Here is a 20,719-nt window from a genome sequence, read left to right as displayed (position 1 = left end):
CGGAGGGCAACAGCCATGATACTGGACTAGAAGACATATTAGAATAATCACCCGAAAGCCTAAACACCTAGACAAAGAGACATGCATGCATGAAAGTGAATCTAAGGCATAGGCAATGGATTTCCGAATAATACGATGTAAAATAAATAACGGGAACTTATGTAGCACGTAATAGAACCCACAATAAAGGTACAGTAGTACCTCGAGATACGAAAGGCTCTACTTACGAAAAACTCAAGATACGAAAGCCAATGCGAAAAATTTTACTGCTCTACATACGAAAAGTTTTCAAGATACGAAAGGTTGTTGCTGTAAAGTCCCGAGATTCGCCCAGACCACCGAGAACAATTTTAAAACTCCTGCGCCGCCAACTGAGTAAACTCGCCACCATCTTCCCGCTCTCCCATTGGTTCCTGATGCTAGTCACCCTATAAGGTCCTGCTCTCCTATTGGTCAGCATCTACCCCTTGTGCTTTAAGTATTCTATTGGTAAAAGGATGCTGTAAATTGAAAAACTTATTCATGCAATACATTTAATAAAAAAAAAACATTAGGTAAAGATAGAATAAAGAATAGAAATGAATGGTTATTATACTGTTTGGTGGTTTCAGTAGTTTAAGAGAGATAATGAAAATTTATGGCTTACTGTGTAAAAGTGATTGCTTGGCGATCGTTCGATACTCGTAAGTGCTGGATGTAAACAGACGTTTGGAAGCTTTTTTTTGTTTGTTTATTATAGTTAATGGTTACTTAATAATTATTTGAAATTAGTACATGCAATACATTTAATTAAAAAAATTGTGAATTAGATATCATAAAATATAAAATAAATCAGACTGCCAACAAATATGTATTTTTTAGAATTCTTCTTCTGTTTTATTATTACGTTACGTATACGTATGTTTCATTATAGCTGTCAGTAACTCGGTATCTCCATTAGGTAAAGATAGAATAAAGAATAGAAATGAATGGTTATTATACTGTTTGGTAGTTTCATTAGTTGAAGAGAGATACTAATGACAATTAGCAAAATCAATTTTAAATGCACTAAACACTAAGGCACATTACATCAAAGTCAAGCAAAATAAATTAACAGATGTAGTATACAAGAAAGTTAATGAATGGCTCATTACAACCAAGGAAAAATACAGCTATTGTCCTGGGAAGTAAAGCTGCAAAAATATCTTCAAATACGTCACAGAGAGAATAATGCTTTCTCTTCCAGATTAATGGAGTGTGAATTAGGCATAAGCTTCCTTACAATATTTCTGCAAGGTCTTTCAAGTTAGTGTGGCTTGATTTCTGTTGTGTTGGAGTCTGTCTATTTCACGATGAATGGATTCATCACAAATTGTCTCCATAATCCTTTGTGATTACTTCATTTCTCAATTTCCACCTCTTTGCTGCATTTCTTTATCTAATATCTTCACTTCACTATCAACCAGTATACGGTAATGTAATCTTATATATTCAGCTGGACTCACTTGTTATGAGTAAATTTTTTTTGGATGTCATCCATTCTTCTTACCAGGATAGTTTGTGTTTTCACCTTCACTCTTACATGCAATCTTCTCTCTGGGCTTATTGAATAGTGTGCTCAGCATCCTTAATCCTTTTGGCAGAATCCCAAGACTGCTGCTTCTTTGGTTTTTCTCCCCAATCCTACATCCTCCAATTTCATCCTCAAGATTCATTTGTATCTCCTTCCACTAGTACTATGTATACATGTCATCTTGACATGTGGTATCATTATTTCCTCTTCTGGTCTACCCTTATGTAATATAATATGTATACTAGTGAGAATATATGAGCCTCCTTATATACAAGTGTCATTTTAATCTTCATTACCCTTTCATTTATTATTATCACTCTTATCACATCATGTGCTATTTCATCATTGACTACTATACTACAGTTTGACTACTACTATAGTACAGTATTGATTCCAATTTGTTTATTTTTACTTCCACTACACTATGAATTGTATTTCCCCCATATACCTGCTTTTTTTATACCAGGCATCCTCTATACACTTTATATTCACTCCCCTTCTTGCCAACAATGGAAGGTATGCCGCCATATACCTTTAAACAAGAGAATTCCAACATAAGGTTATGAAAAGACATGATGTAAAGGCTATGACACAGCCCAAGACAATAAAATGTGGTATATAAATAACCAAAAAGTCACTAGTACTGGAACAATTAGTCAAGTTAGCCAAGTAAAATATACAGGAAAGGATGGGATATTAGAGTACCCTCAGTTATGAGAGCATGAATGGAATGACTTGCAAAGAAGACTTTTATTGTAGAATTCTAGCTTGTTAATGTATAAGTATACCTAGTTAAAGTCATTTTTAACATGTAAATAATTATTCTATATCTCTTTTTAGGAGGAGCACTAACTTCAGCACGGGGAGCTATAACAAATCTGTGGTCTTCTTTTACAACAACGAGCAATACATCATTATCGACAGAAGCGAGTGGTTTTGATCAGGCTGTTGAAGCAATAGAAGCACAGTGTAACTCGGAACAAACAATGCAGGAGGCACAATATGGTGAAGAAGTAACTGGTGAGTAGTGTTAATATTAGGATATTTGTTGTTTTTTAAGAATGAACCACAAGTTGTGATATGATTGGTTTTTATTATTACCAGAGTGTGGATGTGTGTCAACTAGTCATGAATTGATATTGTACAGTGCGCATTAGTCAAGGTGTTAGTACTCAAAATTGGCTTTGTAGTTATGTATTTGTATAAGGACATTTTTGAAAGTGGAGGAGTGCAGAGCCAAATAGATTACATCCTGGTTAGAGGAGCTGACAAAAGCAATGTGACAAACCACAAAGTGATCTTGGGAGAAGCGTTTGTTAAACAGCATAGGTTGGTGGTGATGGATTTTAAAATGAGAGGTAGGAAACCCATGAAGAGAAAGAAAAGATCTAGAATTAAGATTTGGGACCTTAAAGGAGGAAAGGGGGAGCAATTTAGGAGGACCGTGAGAGACATGTCTGGATGGGGGAACATAGAATTTGGACAGGGCAATAGAAGGGGAAATATCTGGGCAGACATGAGAAAAATATGTGTAGGGGAAGCAGAGGAACTGGTGAGAAGAACCAGCGGATATAGAGTGTCGAGAGGAGAAAATTTGTGGTGGAATGGAGAGGTGCAAGAATCATTTAAAAGAAAATCAAAAGCATTTAAGGACTAGAAAGTAAGGCATGCACAGGGTGCAGAAGAAAGGTATATGTAGAGAAGAGGGAAGAGAGGCGAGGAGGAGGGTAGGTATGGCTATGGGAAGGGTGGCAGAGCAGTTGAATGAAAGACTAGGAACATGAGAAGGAGAAAAGGATGTCTATAAGATTTCAAACTTGAGGAAAAGGCAGAGACAGGATGTGAATAAATTGGGTGTCATGAAGGATAGCGATGGAAATATATTGTATAGGGAGGAAGACATTAAGAAGATATGGCGAGAGTATTTTAACAACTGTAGAATACTGAAAATGAGAGAGAGGAGATGGGGGAAGCACAGAAGGTGGAGGGACCAGTGAGGGAGATAAAGGATACAGAAGTGAAGAGAGCATTACTAGGTACAGATGGGGAGAAATGGATGCTGGATTTATTAAAAGCTATATGTGAAGAGGAAGAAATGCCAAGAGATTGGGAGGAGAGTCTAATGGTATATACGTATATATATGAAAGCAGAAGGGAGATGTCATGAATTGTGGTAACTACCGGGGAATTAAAGTAACAGAGCATAGATTGAAAGTTTTAGAGAGAGTACTAGATGTGAAATAAAAGAGAGTGTAAAGATCGAGAAACAGTAGTATGGATTCACAAAAGGAAGAGGAACAGTGGATGCCATCTTCATAGTAAGACAACTACAGGAAAAGAGGCTAGAGGGAAACCAGGAGCTCTATTGTACATTCATAGACCTAGAGAAAGTATATGATAGAATCCCAAGAAAAGTGATGTTTTGGTGTTTAAGGAAAAGGAAAGTCCAAGAAAAGTTGGTTAGGCTGGTCAAGGTATGTATATATATTAGGGCTGTTGCCTTGGTATAATAAGGCGCCCTGTGAGGTTATGTTAGACCTGCGATAATTTTACGCTAAGTCGGTTGGTTATGACTTCCATACTCATTGGAGTGTCTTGGGCTTTGATGATAACTTACGAAGTCAGTATCTTCTTTGGTTATGACGACAGAGATGTTTCAACTCATGATGATAAATTCTAAGTTCATTCAGTATATTCTTTCTGATGTGAGGTTTCTAGTAGAAAACACGAATTATAAAGATATCTCTATTCTCTGAGATTACATGATGAAGATCAGAGGAAATTTGTACAGGTCTGCCAATGATGATGGCTAATTCAAGTCTGACTACAATCTCGGTTACAAATCATAAAGGAAGCAGACAGTAGCTCGAACATACGAACATTCACACAGATGACATAGATTACAAGTCACGTAGGCCATTTGAGCTATAGGTCACGGTGATTGTCTCAAGCAGGAAGCTTGGAATACAGTTTACAAAACAAATGAATGACCACAGGTGACGGCAACTAGACACTGACTCATTACAACACGTCATCTTAGCCTACTTTATCGTATCTGGTCTGATCACATTCCTGCAAGCAAACTGGTTGACCTCTTGGGTCACTGGTTTTAATTAAACATAGTTTTAGTTTTTTATATATGGAATAACATTCCATATATTCTGCTTATGTAGCACTTAAATATAAAAGAGCATGCACAAAAGTGATAACAGCAGTTGGGGAAACAGAAAACTTTGAAGTTAGTGTTAGAGTACACCAGGGGACAGCATTAAACCCATTTTTGTTTGTGCTGATCATGGATGTGTTGAGTGAAGCGATCAGGAATGAAGAGCGGTGGGAATTGTTGTACGCCGATGATCTGGTGATTACATACTGCTGAAAATGAGGAGGACCTACAGAGAAGGGTTGGAAGTGGCAGGAATCTTTTAAGAGGGGTGTCTTAAAGGTAAATATAAATAAAACAAAGGTTTTGCGGAACAGTAGGGAAGATAAGAGACAGAATAGTAATACTACAAGAAAGAAGAGGCTCGATTATAAAACAGGCAGAAAAGCTTAAATACTTAAGATCTACTTTAAGCCAAGAGGGAGGATGTGAGGCTGAAGTTGACAGTAGTATAAAAGCTGCATGGGGGAAGTGGAGAGAGGTAGCTGGAGTGGTATGTGATAAGAAAATGCCAATCGAGCTAAAAGTCAAGATACATAACAAAGTGATAAGACCAGTGTTAATGTATGGAGCAGAAACATGGGCTCTAAGAAGAAAAGAGGAAGTAAATCTTGAGAGAACAGAGATGAGAATGCTGAGGTGGATTATGGGAATATCACCGCTTAAGAGATTGGAAAATTATGAAATAAGATGAAGGGCAGGTTTAGTGAAGATTACAGATGTGATAAGAGTCACAATTGAGATGGTATGGAACTCCATTCTTATTGCATTTTTCATCAAAAAAACATTAAAATATTGATTATTTTGCATTTTTGGTGTCATATTTCTACTGCCAGATGAGCGTATTAGGCGACGTAACCCTGGAACATGTGTCGTAACCCTGGAAATAATTTCTGATTAATATAATTGAAAAGCGCCTTAACCTCGGAACGTCGTAAGCCGAACCCGTCGTAACCCGGGGACTGCCTTATATATTTACCGTATATACTCGCATAGCACGCGATCTTGCATATCATGCAACCCCCAAATTTTCACCCTCAAAAAATTATTTTATTACGTATCTCACATATCATGCGAGTTAAATTTACGAGACCTAAACAATAGGCTAACATCTTTTCCTCCTCTTCATCTATTCCGTTTTTTAGTTAGGCTAACCCCTTTTCCTCCATCTCTTAATCTATCCCATCTTCTAGTTAAGTTTAAAAAAGTAAAAGAGAATGCAAAAAGTATCGGTAGTAATGATATACTTGTTTGGAAAATGCTTAGTCAGAAACAGCTGATTTGCTGTGAACAACCAATCTGATAAAAACAGCCTTTTTGCTTGCATTTCAACCATCGTACGATAGTAAAAAAATTACCATAGTTACGTTACAAATGACGTTAATGAGAATAGGACAGATGTAATTTTAAACTTAATAATGTAATTGGTTACGAACAACCAATCATAAATCGATTTGGATGTAAGTCGGCCCATGTTAATTTACCATAAGAATGTTATACTAGCGTAGCCTACACTATAGTAATCAGTACCATCTTTACATATAGGGTAGCCTAGCCTACACTACACAGCATACTTTATACATCCCTATATGGCATACTAATTATTAATTTCAGCTAATTCTCTAGGTTCAATGCACAATGGCTTATGATGATTCAGTACCAAGAGAAATTGAATAACATTTAACAATTTAGCCTCGCCTATAACGATGATGATATTGTTTGTTTGTATGGTGTTTCCACGTTGCATGGAACCAGTGGTTATTCAGCAACGGGACCAACGGCTTTACGTGACTTCCGAACCACGTACGTCGAGAGTGAAATTCTATCACCAGAAATACACATCTCTCACTCCTCAATGGAATGGCCGAGAATCGAATCCGCGACCACAGAGGTGGGACACAAACACCATACCAACCACGCCACTGAAGCCCATTTTGTTTATGTCCTGTCATTGGCTGATGCGGATACACCATTAGTCAGTGTGTATAGTAAAAGGTGCATTGATGGACAACCACACGTTTTTGTGAGCTTTCATCATTGAGATTTTTTGCTTTTTATTGACTGATACACATATACTACATCATAAATACATGATACACATATACTACATCATAAACACATGATACACTGTACACATATACTACATCATAAACACATCTTTCTCTAATTGGCTAATTCCGCGTATTATTACTTTGTAGCAAAGAGCATTTTCCCTCATTGTCAAGTTGTGAGTCGGCTGCATTTCTTAATGGCATTAGTTGCTGTCCGCAACATTGAAGGTGCTGTTGGTTGTGTGTGTGTCTGTGTAATGTTGTGTTATTTGTGCGGGCCTTCCATATCCTAAGATGGCGAGAAAGGTGTTTACCCTTTAAAAGAAGCTTGACGTCACAAGGAGAATTGAGGCAAATATGTTTGTTGCCGCAGCTGCAGTTTACATAAAAAGTAAAGATGGTTGAGACATAAGCAAGGATCTTTATAGTGCATGCCCACCTAGATATATCTATATATATATATATATATCATATAAATATACACACACACACACACACACACATATATATATATATATATATATATATATATATATATATATATATATATATATATATATATATATATATACTTTTCATCTGTTTAAACTAAAGACTGTGAATTGAACTTTATGACATGATTATTAGACCTATTTGTGATTGATGGATTTGTGTGAGAAAACATGTTTTACATAAACAGCTTTCTTATTGAAACAAATGTTTTTCATTCCCATTTTGCAGAAATAGCGGGTGAAAGGGAGGGTGAACAAGAGAGCAGTCATCCAGCTGATATTGAAAGTACTGCATAGATGATGACAGAAAGGCTGCATGCACTCCGTGGTATGAGGTTTTATGGTCTTTAGCAGGTCATATGTTAACCCATGATTTTTGTAAGAGGTGCATTCATTGTCAGTTTTATACAACTGTTTTCTTGTTGACAAGTGTCCTTTTAATTTACTTCTCTTTCTTTATCTCAAGATATATGTTATTACGGTACTTATATACTACTGCCTTGATTCTTTTTTTTCTTTCCACTTTGAGAACTAATATTTACCTTTAAAAATGCTAATAATCAAATTACATGAAAAAACCACTCAGAGAAATATGCTACCTTAAAATGTATAGTAGTATGTCTTGTTTATATTTTCACTACAGTATTTTCAGTTATTTGTTGATTTATTTGTAGAAACAGAAAATTTTCCGGTTTTAGAACTTCAAATTCTATATGGTATGTATACTGCTCAACAAATCCTGATTCAATATCAGATTTATTCTGTTTTGTAGGCAAGTACTGTATACAGTAACCATACTGTAAAGCATAGGAGTTTATCTCTTCTTTTTCTAAGGTAACGTAGACTTGAAAATATAATTTAATTTTCATTTCATGGCAGTTACACAGCAAAGTAAACAGGTGCAGTTAGCTTTTCATGGAAGCTTGCAAAGTCATGTAACTATTGCAATGGCTATGCACACCACTACCAGTTATTGTATTACTAGCTAAATATATTTAGTTCTGTAGTGAAATGCAGCATAATGTCTATCAGTACTTACTTTTAGGATTGGATTATTAAGGAGAATGCATTACTATTTGCTTTTTTATCATTTATTATTGTACTTTAGTTTTGACATACTGTATGAGCTGGTCAAGGGATGGATTTGCTGGGCATATGTTTAGTGTATAGGAATGATTTTATATCATATATACAAAATGGTTGCTGCACTCCTTTTGCTTTGTTAAAATGTATAAAATATGGTATATATTTAGGAGAGATGAAATTATTTTTGTATGTGAGCAAAGTCAGAGCACGAACTTTTTCCATTCATATTGACATAGAGTAGTGCTTTTATGTAGTGATAGATTTTCCAGAATTCTCTTTCAAGGGATAATTTCGTTTTTGAGGTCAACTATACTTGTGTAAATTTTTATTTATAATTTCTCAGGCTGATAGATTATTTAGAAAGTGAAACCTTTGAATTAGCCTGTCAGAAATAGTATAGGAAATATAATCAACTCTTGCAGCATAATTTTTCTGCAATTGTGTAATGGAAAAAGAGGCAAGGCTCTCCCACAGGTTCTAGGATTATAACGCAAATCAGCCCACCCAGAAGATTTGTTCTTAGATACAAAATACAAATTGGGTTTAGGAATAAGGTACATAAATTTTTATAAGGAAGTTTGACAGTTCAGTTAGATGGGATCACAGGTGACAAATGAAAAGAATAAGGTAGTGTGCAGATGCTGCTGATGGGGTGCTGTAGAACACTAGTATGTACTGACTGCCAGTATCTGGTATGGGGAGCAGTGGTTAGAAAGTGCATGATGATTTTATCTCATGAAATACTCAATTATATATAGATGGCTTATGAATTTTAAATGAGTCAGGCACAAATATTCTCAATTTTATAAACCCATAGTACTTCAATGTTTTCTTAGGATCCTGTAGTGGGTTTGTTAACTCAGCTGATATTAGATTTTTATATTTCCTTTCCTCTTTCTATTGACACACGCACATAAATGTGTAGTTCGATAAAAACCCTGTGGGACATATGGGTTGATTGGTTTTTTTGATAAAATATTAGTAAATGCCCTCTTTCGGAGGAAGAGTGCCATTTTATAGTATATTTTATGTTCTTTTTTGGGGTTAGAGAGAAATTGTTTGCACCAGGTCATCATTAGCAGGCTGTTTGTGTAATCTTATGTACTAGAGCATCACCAGTCTACATATAGCAAAGTTTTTGGATTTGATGGTTGGTAGGTAATTGTTAAATTATTAGTAATGTCATTTAACAGAAGTGTGTGCCATGCTGTCTACTTGGTATACGTTTTGTTTGTTTTTAGGACAGACAGAAAATGTTTGCACCAACGATGAAGTCAACATTCAGTAGGCTGTATAGCATTATGAACTAGAGCATTGCTAAGTTTTGTATACTCTTCTACAACTTAGTTTTAGTTCTTTGTCATTCTTTCTAAAGTAAGTTTGGATTTGTCTTTTTTTTTCCTTGGTAAGTCCCATATAGTCATGTATAATTCTTATCAGTGTTGAACAAGTGTTCCTGAACAGCATAAGTTTCTAGCCAAAGTAGCCAACTTTATGAATTAGTTGGGCTGTTGCTTAAAACTGCATTTTTAATACATGATGTTTTGAGGACCTTATCTCATTGTAAGGTGTTTTGTTATTTTAAAAAATTAATAGCAGAGTATCGTAACCAAGTTCCCAGTGAAGAATGAACACAACAAACATGACTGTTCTTGGATTAGAATTGTACCTTGTTCATGTGAAGAATGAAAGGGAGGACTAATGAAAATTAGTACCGTGGGTCTCTTTAAAGGAATTGTCACTTACAGTTTTCATTTACAATTAGGATGTTGCACTCTTTTTGTTATTTGTTTTTATACAACTTAAATTGTAAGCCAATCATATGAAGCAAAGATTCCTCAGATTTGAGTAATCCAAATCCTTCCCACATTTAACACTTCAGGATTATCCAAAGTTGACTGGAAAACCCATAAAATTTAAGACATTTCCAAGAACTCATAACAGATGTCCTTGCTTAGAAAACCTACTTCGTAAGTTGAAAACAAATAGCCAGTTAGTGGAGTTGTTTTCTTCAGCAACCCATACTGATACCAATAACCAGTGCCTCGTTGGCGTGCCACAAGTTCGATTCTCGGGCAGTTTAATTGAGGAGTGAGAGATGTGTATTTCTGGTGATAGAAATTCACTCTCGACGTGGTTCAGAAGTCACACAAAGCCATTGGTCCCGTTGTTGAATAACCATTGGTTCCATGCAACGTAAAAACACCATACAAACAAACAAGATACCAATAACCAGGTGACTTCACTTTAGAGAATTCTTGCTGCCTCAGTTGGTAAAAACATAGTTTATTTTTAAGGGTTTTACTATATGATGAAATTGTAAGGGTAATTATTTCATTTATTCATTTTACCATTTATATTTTGATAAGCTGAGCTTGTCGAGAAAGTGCATACAGACTTCAAATTAGCCTTATTTTATAGTGTATTTTGTTGGTCATTATTTTTCCATTACATGTATGAAGTGACAAGGCTTTCTTCAGATATAATTTAATACAAATATGTGTTCAGTTAAATTGTTGATCATTCCTTCTTCATGCACCCTATTTTTCTTACTTTGATTGCTGCTGGGCCAAAAGTTAAAGTACATAATACAGAAAGCTTATCATGTTATAAGGGGGTTGAAAATGTTGCAAGAGTTGGATTATGTTGTCAAGTTTAAAGTCGTTTTTGTAATTAGAGTATTTTCTTATAAAAAACAGCATTTAGGTATACTGTAATATTTTTTGCAGTTTCCGGTTTAGATCTTCCTTGGTTTCTGGAATGTGCCAACTTGCAGAAAAAATAGACTAACATGTTTTTTTTACATGGAAAAGACAATTGTATTAGTATTTCAGGATATACTTAAATGATATTTCAGTTGTTATAGTACATTCATGCATTGCATGATAAACAGCATGGAAGTAGTATAAGATTTAAGGTTTCATTTTAAAATTTTATTTATATGTGTATTTATTAAATGGTACTACATACGTATTGTGGACACAGGTCATATTATAGATACGTATATATCGTAAATATATCCAGTATAATGTATACAGTACAGTACTGTAATTCTTTTTGTGGGATAATAGCCACTAAAGAAGGTAACGTTTACATTCCATTGATTGAATCTAGTCAGGCGATACTGAAGTATAGATTAATTTTGTGAATATTGCAAAGAATGTGAAGTGTTGAATAACATTGAAATTGTTGTAGGTGTATTATAGATATAGCTTACCTGAGTAACTTATTGCATGAGGATTTCCCGATTATTTTTCTTTCCCCATAGTCAATTGTTTTACTTTTTTATATTTTTAATATTCTCTCTCTCTAAATCCAGCCACAGATTATTTGTACTTGCGAGTATTACCCTATCCAGGTATTAATTTCTGTACTGCATTTGTTACATGATATCTCTGATATTAATTGTGATGTAGTTTCATAGGTTATTCTGTTTGCAGTATGATATGTTGTTCAGTTGTGTACATGATTTGAATTTATACTGTTTTCATATGAGCTGTTAGAACTTTTAACTCATTGTAATTAAATGGAAAAATACTGTTTATGTATAGTGAATGAATACACCTAGTTATATATTTCTCTCTCATTTCTTACTTTTAAAGTTTCTTAAATACACTTATGGATTACTCTCTAGGGTTTATGGGAATGGAATAAATCATATTTCCCCAAGCCAAACCCTGAGTGTAGGCTTCATAAAGTAATATTTTTCTTTCAAGTCAAATTTTTGAAATTTTTTTTTTGAAACTAGGATTACAAAAATTGACTTTTATACAAATTACAAACCTCATACATGTACTGAGCTTGGCTTAGTGGGTAGCGCACCAGATCATTTGTCAAAATAAGTGTCTTTCTGTAGATCATGAGAAAGTTTCCTAAGGCACTTGTTAGACATCAGCTTTTGATCAGATATTAAATAAAGGAGTGCCATAACCCTGCCATGGGAGAATTTTTTTTTTTTGTTCTGGGAGGAAAATTAAGAGGAATTATTAAATAAAAAATTCATCATTCAATGGCTCAAAAATTGAGGAAGAATAAGAAGCGCTCAATTATAATACTTTTTATTATAAAAAGAAAATAAAAATAGCTTTGTTTACATATAGGTGAATTTTCCACCATAACTAAACTCAATTGCCTTTTCATTTAAATTTTCCAAAAGTCAACATTTATTACAGTTACAAATTACTTTGTAATGTTTTGAAATAGAAAACTGTTTCACTGACTATGTTTAAAGTATGAAACTTAGAAAAAAAATTGGGATTCAACAGAACAGAAACAATACAATTTGTCTGCAATACAAAAACAATTTTACAATATGAACTGAAAAAGTAAACTGGGTATCCTTTAAAGAATGCAATGAAGAGAAAATTGGGCCTCGATAGCAAATCGGAAATATTTGACTCCACTGGCAAATCATGTTTTAAAATAAGAATTCCAGAAAAAACTAAGTAACCTTTAAATCAAAACAAAATTTGGCAATTGATGCTTAGCAAAATTATCTTTACCTCAGGTCCCTCTTTTATGCACAAAAATAGGCTATAATCCTATCCTTTTTTTCTTTTTTTTTTATACAAAACATACTCTTTAGCTTACAGTAAATTTCTATATACACGCTCTACTTACTGTTACTTCAATTTGAATGATTCAATATACAAAAATGCACTTCTGAAGGTATAAAAATTTCTATACAAAGTCATTTGAACTTCATTTTCATTAAACACATGTGTAACAATTCCACTGGCTTAAGCCCATATTCAACGGCCACTAAAAGAAGTCCAGTAAACGTCCACTTATTACCCATGAGTTGTGTCATCTTCCACAAAATCATAGGCTTCTTCTCTTGCTACACATTCCACATGAGACACTTTGTTCCTGAACTTGACACCATAAAACTTGTTTGCATGTTCTAACAATTCAGGTCTGAAAGTTGTCGTAATGAACTGAGCATCTGAACTTAACTCATGAATCATATCTGCTACAGCCTTTCTATGCTGGGCATCCAAAGCCTGAAAAAAATGTAAAATAGGGAAAATGATCCAAACAAATAATAGTACAACTCTTACTGTTGTATGAGACAAGATAACCAACATGAAGCATTCAAGATAAACCAAAATGTTACTTCCAAGACCAAATACCATACAAATATTTCTTACCTGATCAATTTCATCAAAGAGATAGAAAGGAGCTGGATCACATTTCTGGATGGCAAAGATAAGACCAAGAGCAACTAAAGATTTCTGGCCACCAGATAACTGGTTCATCTCTCTCATTTCTGCATTGCGACCAGTGAAGGAAACTCTTATGCCAACACCAGTAAAGTTGTCTACTGTGCCTTGCTCTTCATGCTTTTAAGGGAGAGGGGTAATATTTAGGTTAATATAACCCTTAATCATGATGAAACAAAAAGAAAAAATTCATGTTTCCTGAACCTAACCAAAATCTGCAACCTTTATTCTTTTCTGGTTGTTGATCAGCACTGTGTACAACTGAGGTTAATCTTGCAATTACTAAAGAATCATACAATTGTTTTAAAGGGAATCATATAGAAATTGTTATAAAAGCTATAGAAATTGTGAACCAGTGTCAATTCTCATTACGCAAATAACTTCAAAGTTGTACCTAATTGCTACAAAAGACACAGCTAATGGAAAACTCAGTCGTCAACACACTATTTACTCTTAAAAGATAAAATTAAACTAAAAATAACAATACACTTAGCTTCACATATCTAAAAAGGAAAAGAAATACATTGCTTACAGTTTCACTTGGCAGAAACATTATGATGATGATGGAGGAGGAGGATCCTTTCTAGTTCTGGCATATGAACTGAACTGTCAGAAACTCACTTCTTTCTCCCAAGTGGATCTTAGGTCCCGATCTATCGGTTGAGTGCTATATGATTGGTGAAATGTCCCAGACTCCCACTTTTCATATCTTCTCAGACAACCTCACTCCAAGAAACACCAGCAAGGTGATACACCCTTATTGCGAACAGGCTTTTGGGCTGCCCGGAATTTTTCAGGAGGGGGGTTTTTCAGAGGTCCACCAAGAGGCATTTGAGAGATACTGTTTGCTTGTTTACCCTGGGATACCAAGAACGAGTACCCTTCCATGATCTTGATACATTCCCTCTGAACTTAATGGAAGAGAAGATGGTCTTATCAGCCGGGACCAGTGCCCCGAGCCCAGGAGCACACACCAGGTGGAGCTTTCACCTCGCCTGACTTCCATATCGCCCAGCACCAGTTACAGCTGAGTGCCACCTCACCCCGAGTGGCTAGGGGCCCAACGTCAATTAGAAATTTTGAGGGTAAACCTTCACAGTCCAAAGCAGGTGCCTAGGGCCCCCAAAAGAAAACACTTGAAACTACTACACAAATGAGCCCATTCCGTTTCTGCAGAGCAAAACTGTAAGCAATGTAATTACTTGGTAAGTTACAAATATAAATTATAATTACCTCACTTTCCTCATCTTGGTCAGTTTTCATCACCAGTTGAGCATGACCTTGGGGAGCCAGCTTCTTGAATACTTCACTAAAGTACTTGGATACCTAGAGAAGAAAAGGCCACCTCATCAATAAATGTAATGCATCATTAGCTAACATTGAAAATATAAGCAATGCCTTTTAACTAAAGTCTGACAGGAAAACTTCACTAAACTCTCTAAGGCCAAAATTAAGCAGTCCAAGATTTCATTGAGGTAATTTAATTAACCAGGTGTACATAACACAATAACACAACTTACCAACAAAGAATCTGACCCCCCAAATGACTAGTAAAACAATGAATATCAAAGTGAAAAAGATCATGAACTAAAGTAACTGAAGGGGGACTTGCAAACTAATTGTCATAAATTCCTTACCTGTTTAAATGTAAACTGTATGGCCTCATATTTCCGGTGTTCTAAGACATTCATCAGCTCTTTGATTTTGTCATAACTGAAATGAAATTACTTTTTATCAGTAATACTAATGCCATCCAAAATATTTTATCAACAAAAATTTTATGTAGCGATAAAACTTACAAGAAAAATACAGCACCCCATTACCACAATTAGTTAATTATAAACACAGTTAACCTTGAATTAAATTCCCTAGTTTGTTATTTTCATATTTAAATAAGTTGACTTGGCTTTACTAACATTAACATGACAATGGACTTGTGAAATCATATACGTAACCAATATTGTTTCAAAACAAATGACAGTGCTCAACATGACATGACAGGTTAAATTGTTACCCTCTATCCAACTCCTCCTTTCTTGCCATGAGTTTCTCTTTCTGCTCCGAGAAGGATATAAACTGGTCTAAGGCTTTTTTGTTGACATGAGAATATTTCTTCAGTTCAACATTAGCCCCTTCCAATTTCTTGAAGAGCTGCTTTGTTGGTAAATTCTGAAATATTAAAAGTACATTGTGAACGTTTGAAAACACAGTACAAATGCCTTGTATATCAACTCCAGTTAATTTATAACAATATCTGAAACTAGTTAAATAGCAGTACAATTTGAGAAACTATTAACAAACCTGATATTTATCAAAAGCTTCTGAGGGGAGAGAACCCAAATCACAAATTTTTTTTGTACATTCATCAATCTTCTGATGCAAAAGATTTTGTTTTGAAGCCATCTTCTCAAGGTCTTTAGCATCCTCTTCCATTCTTTCCATTACTTCCTTTTCTTTGTTTTTCATCTTTTCCAGTTCTGATTTCAAACTCTGGAAAATTAAAATTAGAAATATAACAGACCACAGGAGAGTTCGCACAAAACATAATTATCAACACTTGCATGGGAGATCACAGAAAATTTCATCATGCAAAATATTTTTCATCTTACCTTCTCTTTTTTCTGGTGTTCAACCAGCTTCTTTTCCACTTCCTTATACTGGACAGCTACTTCTTCAATACGATTATCAACACGTTGAATTTCACTCTGGCTATGCTCTAGGTGTCGCTTCCTATCTTCAACTGATATTTCCTGCAAGGCCTGCAAAACAAGGACAACTGGCATTAAAAATTAAAGAAAATAAAGTACACATCCCTGCCAAAAACATTACAGTATTTAATCACGGCAAAGTTGTAAAATTGTTAAAAGTATGTATCCTTGTCAAAAGAACTGCAGTATCTCATTATGGCTAAATGAATACTATACCTGCATAAGCTCATCTTTTCTTCTGTGAAGATTATTTGTCAAAAGATTCTCCAACTTATTCTTGTCGGCTTCTAACTTCATACGACGTGTAAAGGCTTCCTTATTTTCTTGTGTCAATCGTCTAATGTCATCATTCAGCTGATCTACTTCATGCTGGTCCTACAAAGAAAAATGATTTACAGATTTAACTTATCTATAATACTAGTAATTCTTGACTAGCAAGATTAAAATACCTAACCTTAGAGTAACTGGCAACCAAATGATAAAGTCTACCATTCACAAAAATTCATAATGTTACTCTCATAAGGATAAGCAGAGAGTTATCTTCATAAGAAAGAAATTAGACATTAGATTTTCTTATAGAAAAATCTTAACCTCACCACATCTGGAATTATCTGTCTTCCTAGTAACGGAACAACAGGTGTTGCATATTTTCTACGTCTCTGAAACGCAGGAGGAACTTGAATGACTGATTTGATCACAAAGAATTATCCCTTCCAGAAATTCATGCATTAACATGCTTGAATAGCCACCAAGAGGATGCAAATGTCTAAACCTTTCAATGCTCCTTGATCTAGAGTGAGAACACAGTCTATTCCTCCAGGAAGACGGCTCCCTTGAAGTAGAATGTATGTCATCGTTTCTAGTATCGTCCACAACAGCCGTTGGGAAGTTGACGCTGACCTTCTGGTCTTGGGCAGAACCGCCACTTCAACCAGTGAATTCTGCGGGGTTACCAATGCTGCATTATTCGACCTTTCAATTAGAGCGCATTATCTTTCCTCATTATCTTGAAAGATCGTACAGGAGACTGGAACCTGCTCCACAGTCTTCAAAGATCGATGCATACCCACTACAGATTCCCTAAACAACTGTGGAGTATCCCAACACGTTTTTCCCATCACAGTTGGCACCGTAGTCCCAGCACTTCCACCCGTGTCCGTCAATCCCTCTGGCCATGACGACATCTAAATGACGGCTGCCATTTTCCTTTCCAGCACTAGCAACTACCTGCTGGGCTTTGTTTTTGGTAGGGATGTGCCAGTCCAGGCTTGAAGGTGAGTTAGAATTTAATCTTCTCTTGGCATGAGGATTAGCAAAGAAGTCCTTTATCCTCCAACGCTTGACTGGTGCACACACTATCATCATCAAATCTTGCAATGACGCCAAACTAGACAAAGAAGATTAAGACTATTTACATCTTTTCTTGCCTGTCCCATTTATCTTCTATTCCTAAGCTTTGTAATTTCTCCATAAACGTGCATGCTAGTCTGAAATAGTAGTTGCATCCGTCGGCACCGAAGGTTGATGTGATGGTGGACGCCATGTTAGATTATGATGTAACCCAGAGAGCAGGCTGTGATGTCACCGCACTTGATGGAAGACACTGTGTAGATACAGATGGAATCCATGCGGGGGCACCAAAGTTAATTCTGAAATTCTGTTGTGTGCGTATCATATGCACCGCCGCTGCAGCTGTTGTAGCGTTTGCCCCGATAAACTGCTGAACAGGGGGAGGAAGGACACTCACAGATGGATAACCAGGAGGGAAGCATGATGTCATATTGTTAGACACCAACTCATCTAAGGTTGGTAAACCTGATAGGCCTAATGCCACCCACATTCACTCCATCCTGTGTGCATCAGGGGCTGAAATATAAGACAACGATTGCGATGCTTCCCCCCTCCCCAGCAGGGAAGGAAGGAACATAATTAGGTACAAAACCCCTCCTGATGCTTCCAGCGACAAATCATAAGAAGAAACTGAAGGGGTTCGGGAAGTATCAAAATCCAGGTGACAAAACATATGGAACAGCATCATGCACAGTTGGAACAAAAGAAGCTTGGTCATCTAAAGATGGCAGTGTCTTCTTTTTGTTGTTCTGACCCTTCTCATAAAAGTTTTTGCATTGTTCCACCAATCAACAAGAAATTGAACATGGATTAGTAATTGTACATACAATTTCTCTGCACGCTGGGTGAGGATCCGTAGAAACCAAAGTTAAAAATCTTGAACAAGGAAGCCCACTCACTTCGAGGCATTTCCTTTGTTTCTTGCGAGATCCAAAAGAAAGCTTGGTTAGCGAGGCAAAATCCTCCATGATCTCTCAACTTATACAAATCTACAAGATCACACACACTTGGTAAGAAAGAAATTATCTACAACTTCTTTTAATGGCTACATGGGCATATATCCATTAAATTATCTACAACTTCCTTCAATGGCTACAAGGGCATATATCCACAGAGTTCACATTTATGTAAAATTTGCATTGGTAATGGAGTATTTAATCTGCACAGGCCTTTTATGGTGGGTTCTAGAAAACTTGAATAAACTGTGTAGGTGGTTTCCTATTAATATTATAACATCAAATAATACTGCAAATATTTCCATTTCCCATTTGAAAAGCTGCTAAATTGTACTTGGTGATAAAAACAGATTTCCATAGGAGAGATACTGAAGTAAATCCACAACCAGTGGGAGATATGGACTCTAGTAGAAGTTTAAATTTTAACCATCCTCCAAAGAGGGTTAAATTATTAAATGGAGAGCAGGTTAATATGAAGATCAATTAAAATATCAATGAGTAAACTGCCTCTGATAGAAAGTAGTGAAATATTAGGGTTGTTTCTTAATGTTGCATTTCATTACCATGGCTAGATTATTATTATAAAGGATTAGTTTATCCAGACCTCTGAGCCAAGATAAGGCTAGAAAGTCTTGCAATAAATATCACTGAACAAATATATAAAAAAAGAGAAAGAATAAGTTTTGTTTGTGCCCTTTTCTCTTCCTGTTTACTGTAGTATTTCATAATATTCAACATGAGTCTTTTACAATGATTCTTTCAATTTATTAAATTTCAATAATCTTAATCAGATTGCTGTAAAACTATATCATAATAAAAATTCCTAAAAACTTCTGAGGACCAAAGACCATGGTAACTACTATTGTATACCTGAACACTCAAGGTAGCCATAAGATCCTGATGCAACTCTGACTCCAGACCTTCCTTTGTAGCCATCATTGCTTCAAGGTTGGCTTTCAATTGAGAAAGGGATCTTTCCTTAGGCTGCTTGGTTCTCTCTAAACTAGATAATTCTTCTTTCATTAAACGAATGTCAGTCTTTACTTTCTCAAAAAGATTTCTGAAAGAAACATGAAAAACAAATTTCGTTAGTGGTACACTAAAGAAATAAAATAAAAAAATTATTTAACACATTTTCTAGTACAAAATTTGAAAGAGTACTACTCTGTGCACAAAGTGTTAAAATTACTATGTACTTACTTTGCCTTACTGTTCTTGATTTCAGTTTTCTGCATTTCTGACACAATCTTGTTAATTTCCTGCTCTGTGTTCCGTAAAGTGTCTTGCAAAGTTCTCAGCTCTGTTTCTGCAGTTGTGATCTGATCACGCAGCTCAGATCGTGTTTTCTGAATTTCTAAGCGAGATCGAGATGTATTGAAGTATCCACCAGTTAATGACCCTTTACTGGAGACCTAGTAATATAAAGCATTTTACCATTTTAAAAACTTTCAACTTGTTAATGAAAATTTGAATGTTTTGAAGGGAAAAATTAAGCTCAAATTATTAGACATGCAACAGTTAAAATTACCTGATCACCATCCAGAGTGACACAATCTAATCGTGTAGATCTGGCGAGATGAGTTGCTACCTCCAAGTTTCGGCAGATCAAAGTTCTTCCAAAGATGTACTTTAATGCTTTATGATACCGATCAGAGTAAGTTAACTTGCTTACCATGGGAATAGCATCCTGTAAGGAAATAAAGTTAGAACTAAAACATTTTACCCTGTTCAATGGACTGCCAATGATAAATCTGAGGTAAACATTTTGTAGTTAAGCTAAAAACATGTGAATAACAAATAACATCCTGCTATTAAAGTGCAAGGTAATATTAATATTACATGTGGATACAGAATACTACTACTTACATTTGTCTGAGGATAATCAATATCTTTCACAGTCAGTCGATTCAGTGGCATAAAGGTAACTTCGCCGGGCAGTTTTTGTTTATTCATTTCTTTTAAAATCTGGGTTCCTATTTTATCTGATTCTACAATATGATGAAACAACCTAGTGGAATAAAAAATAATTATTACATGGCTATTATTATTTAAATAATCTACACATTAAAAATTCCATACTAAATGAGTTGGTTTATAGCTTACAAAATGTAATTAAGATAGACAAAAATTAAATGAATGA

General features: G+C 35.3%; 2 protein-coding genes across 5 annotated transcripts in view; one reads left to right on the top strand and one right to left on the bottom strand.

The window, feature by feature from the left end:
• LOC135206034 (late secretory pathway protein AVL9 homolog) overlaps positions 1-11,918 on the top strand; it is a 188,632-nt gene extending 176,714 nt beyond the window's left edge. For both annotated transcript variants that reach the window (XM_064237207.1, XM_064237208.1), the window contains exons 10-11: positions 2,393-2,572; positions 7,487-11,918. In XM_064237207.1, the coding sequence (XP_064093277.1) occupies positions 2,393-2,572; positions 7,487-7,554 (248 nt within the window). In that variant the 3' untranslated portion in view covers positions 7,555-11,918. The remainder of the gene's footprint in view (positions 1-2,392; positions 2,573-7,486) is intronic.
• A 470-nt stretch (positions 11,919-12,388) lies between these two features.
• Positions 12,389-20,719, bottom strand: part of LOC135206033 (structural maintenance of chromosomes protein 3-like) — a 78,877-nt gene continuing 70,546 nt past the window's right edge. For all 3 annotated transcript variants that reach the window (XM_064237206.1, XM_064237204.1, XM_064237205.1), the window contains exons 15-26: positions 20,446-20,587; positions 20,108-20,266; positions 19,780-19,991; positions 19,450-19,639; positions 16,490-16,648; positions 16,175-16,324; positions 15,867-16,055; positions 15,580-15,734; positions 15,203-15,278; positions 14,799-14,891; positions 13,494-13,685; positions 12,389-13,346 (exon numbers count right to left, since the gene is read on the bottom strand). In XM_064237206.1, the coding sequence (XP_064093276.1) occupies positions 13,134-13,346; positions 13,494-13,685; positions 14,799-14,891; positions 15,203-15,278; positions 15,580-15,734; positions 15,867-16,055; positions 16,175-16,324; positions 16,490-16,648; positions 19,450-19,639; positions 19,780-19,991; positions 20,108-20,266; positions 20,446-20,587 (1,930 nt within the window). In that variant the 3' untranslated portion in view covers positions 12,389-13,133. The remainder of the gene's footprint in view (positions 13,347-13,493; positions 13,686-14,798; positions 14,892-15,202; positions 15,279-15,579; positions 15,735-15,866; positions 16,056-16,174; positions 16,325-16,489; positions 16,649-19,449; positions 19,640-19,779; positions 19,992-20,107; positions 20,267-20,445; positions 20,588-20,719) is intronic.

Source organism: Macrobrachium nipponense, chromosome 29 (genome assembly GCF_015104395.2).
Source record: "Macrobrachium nipponense isolate FS-2020 chromosome 29, ASM1510439v2, whole genome shotgun sequence".
Classification (NCBI taxonomy): Eukaryota; Metazoa; Arthropoda; class Malacostraca; order Decapoda; family Palaemonidae; genus Macrobrachium; species Macrobrachium nipponense.
This window is presented reverse-complemented; position numbering and strand designations above follow the sequence as displayed.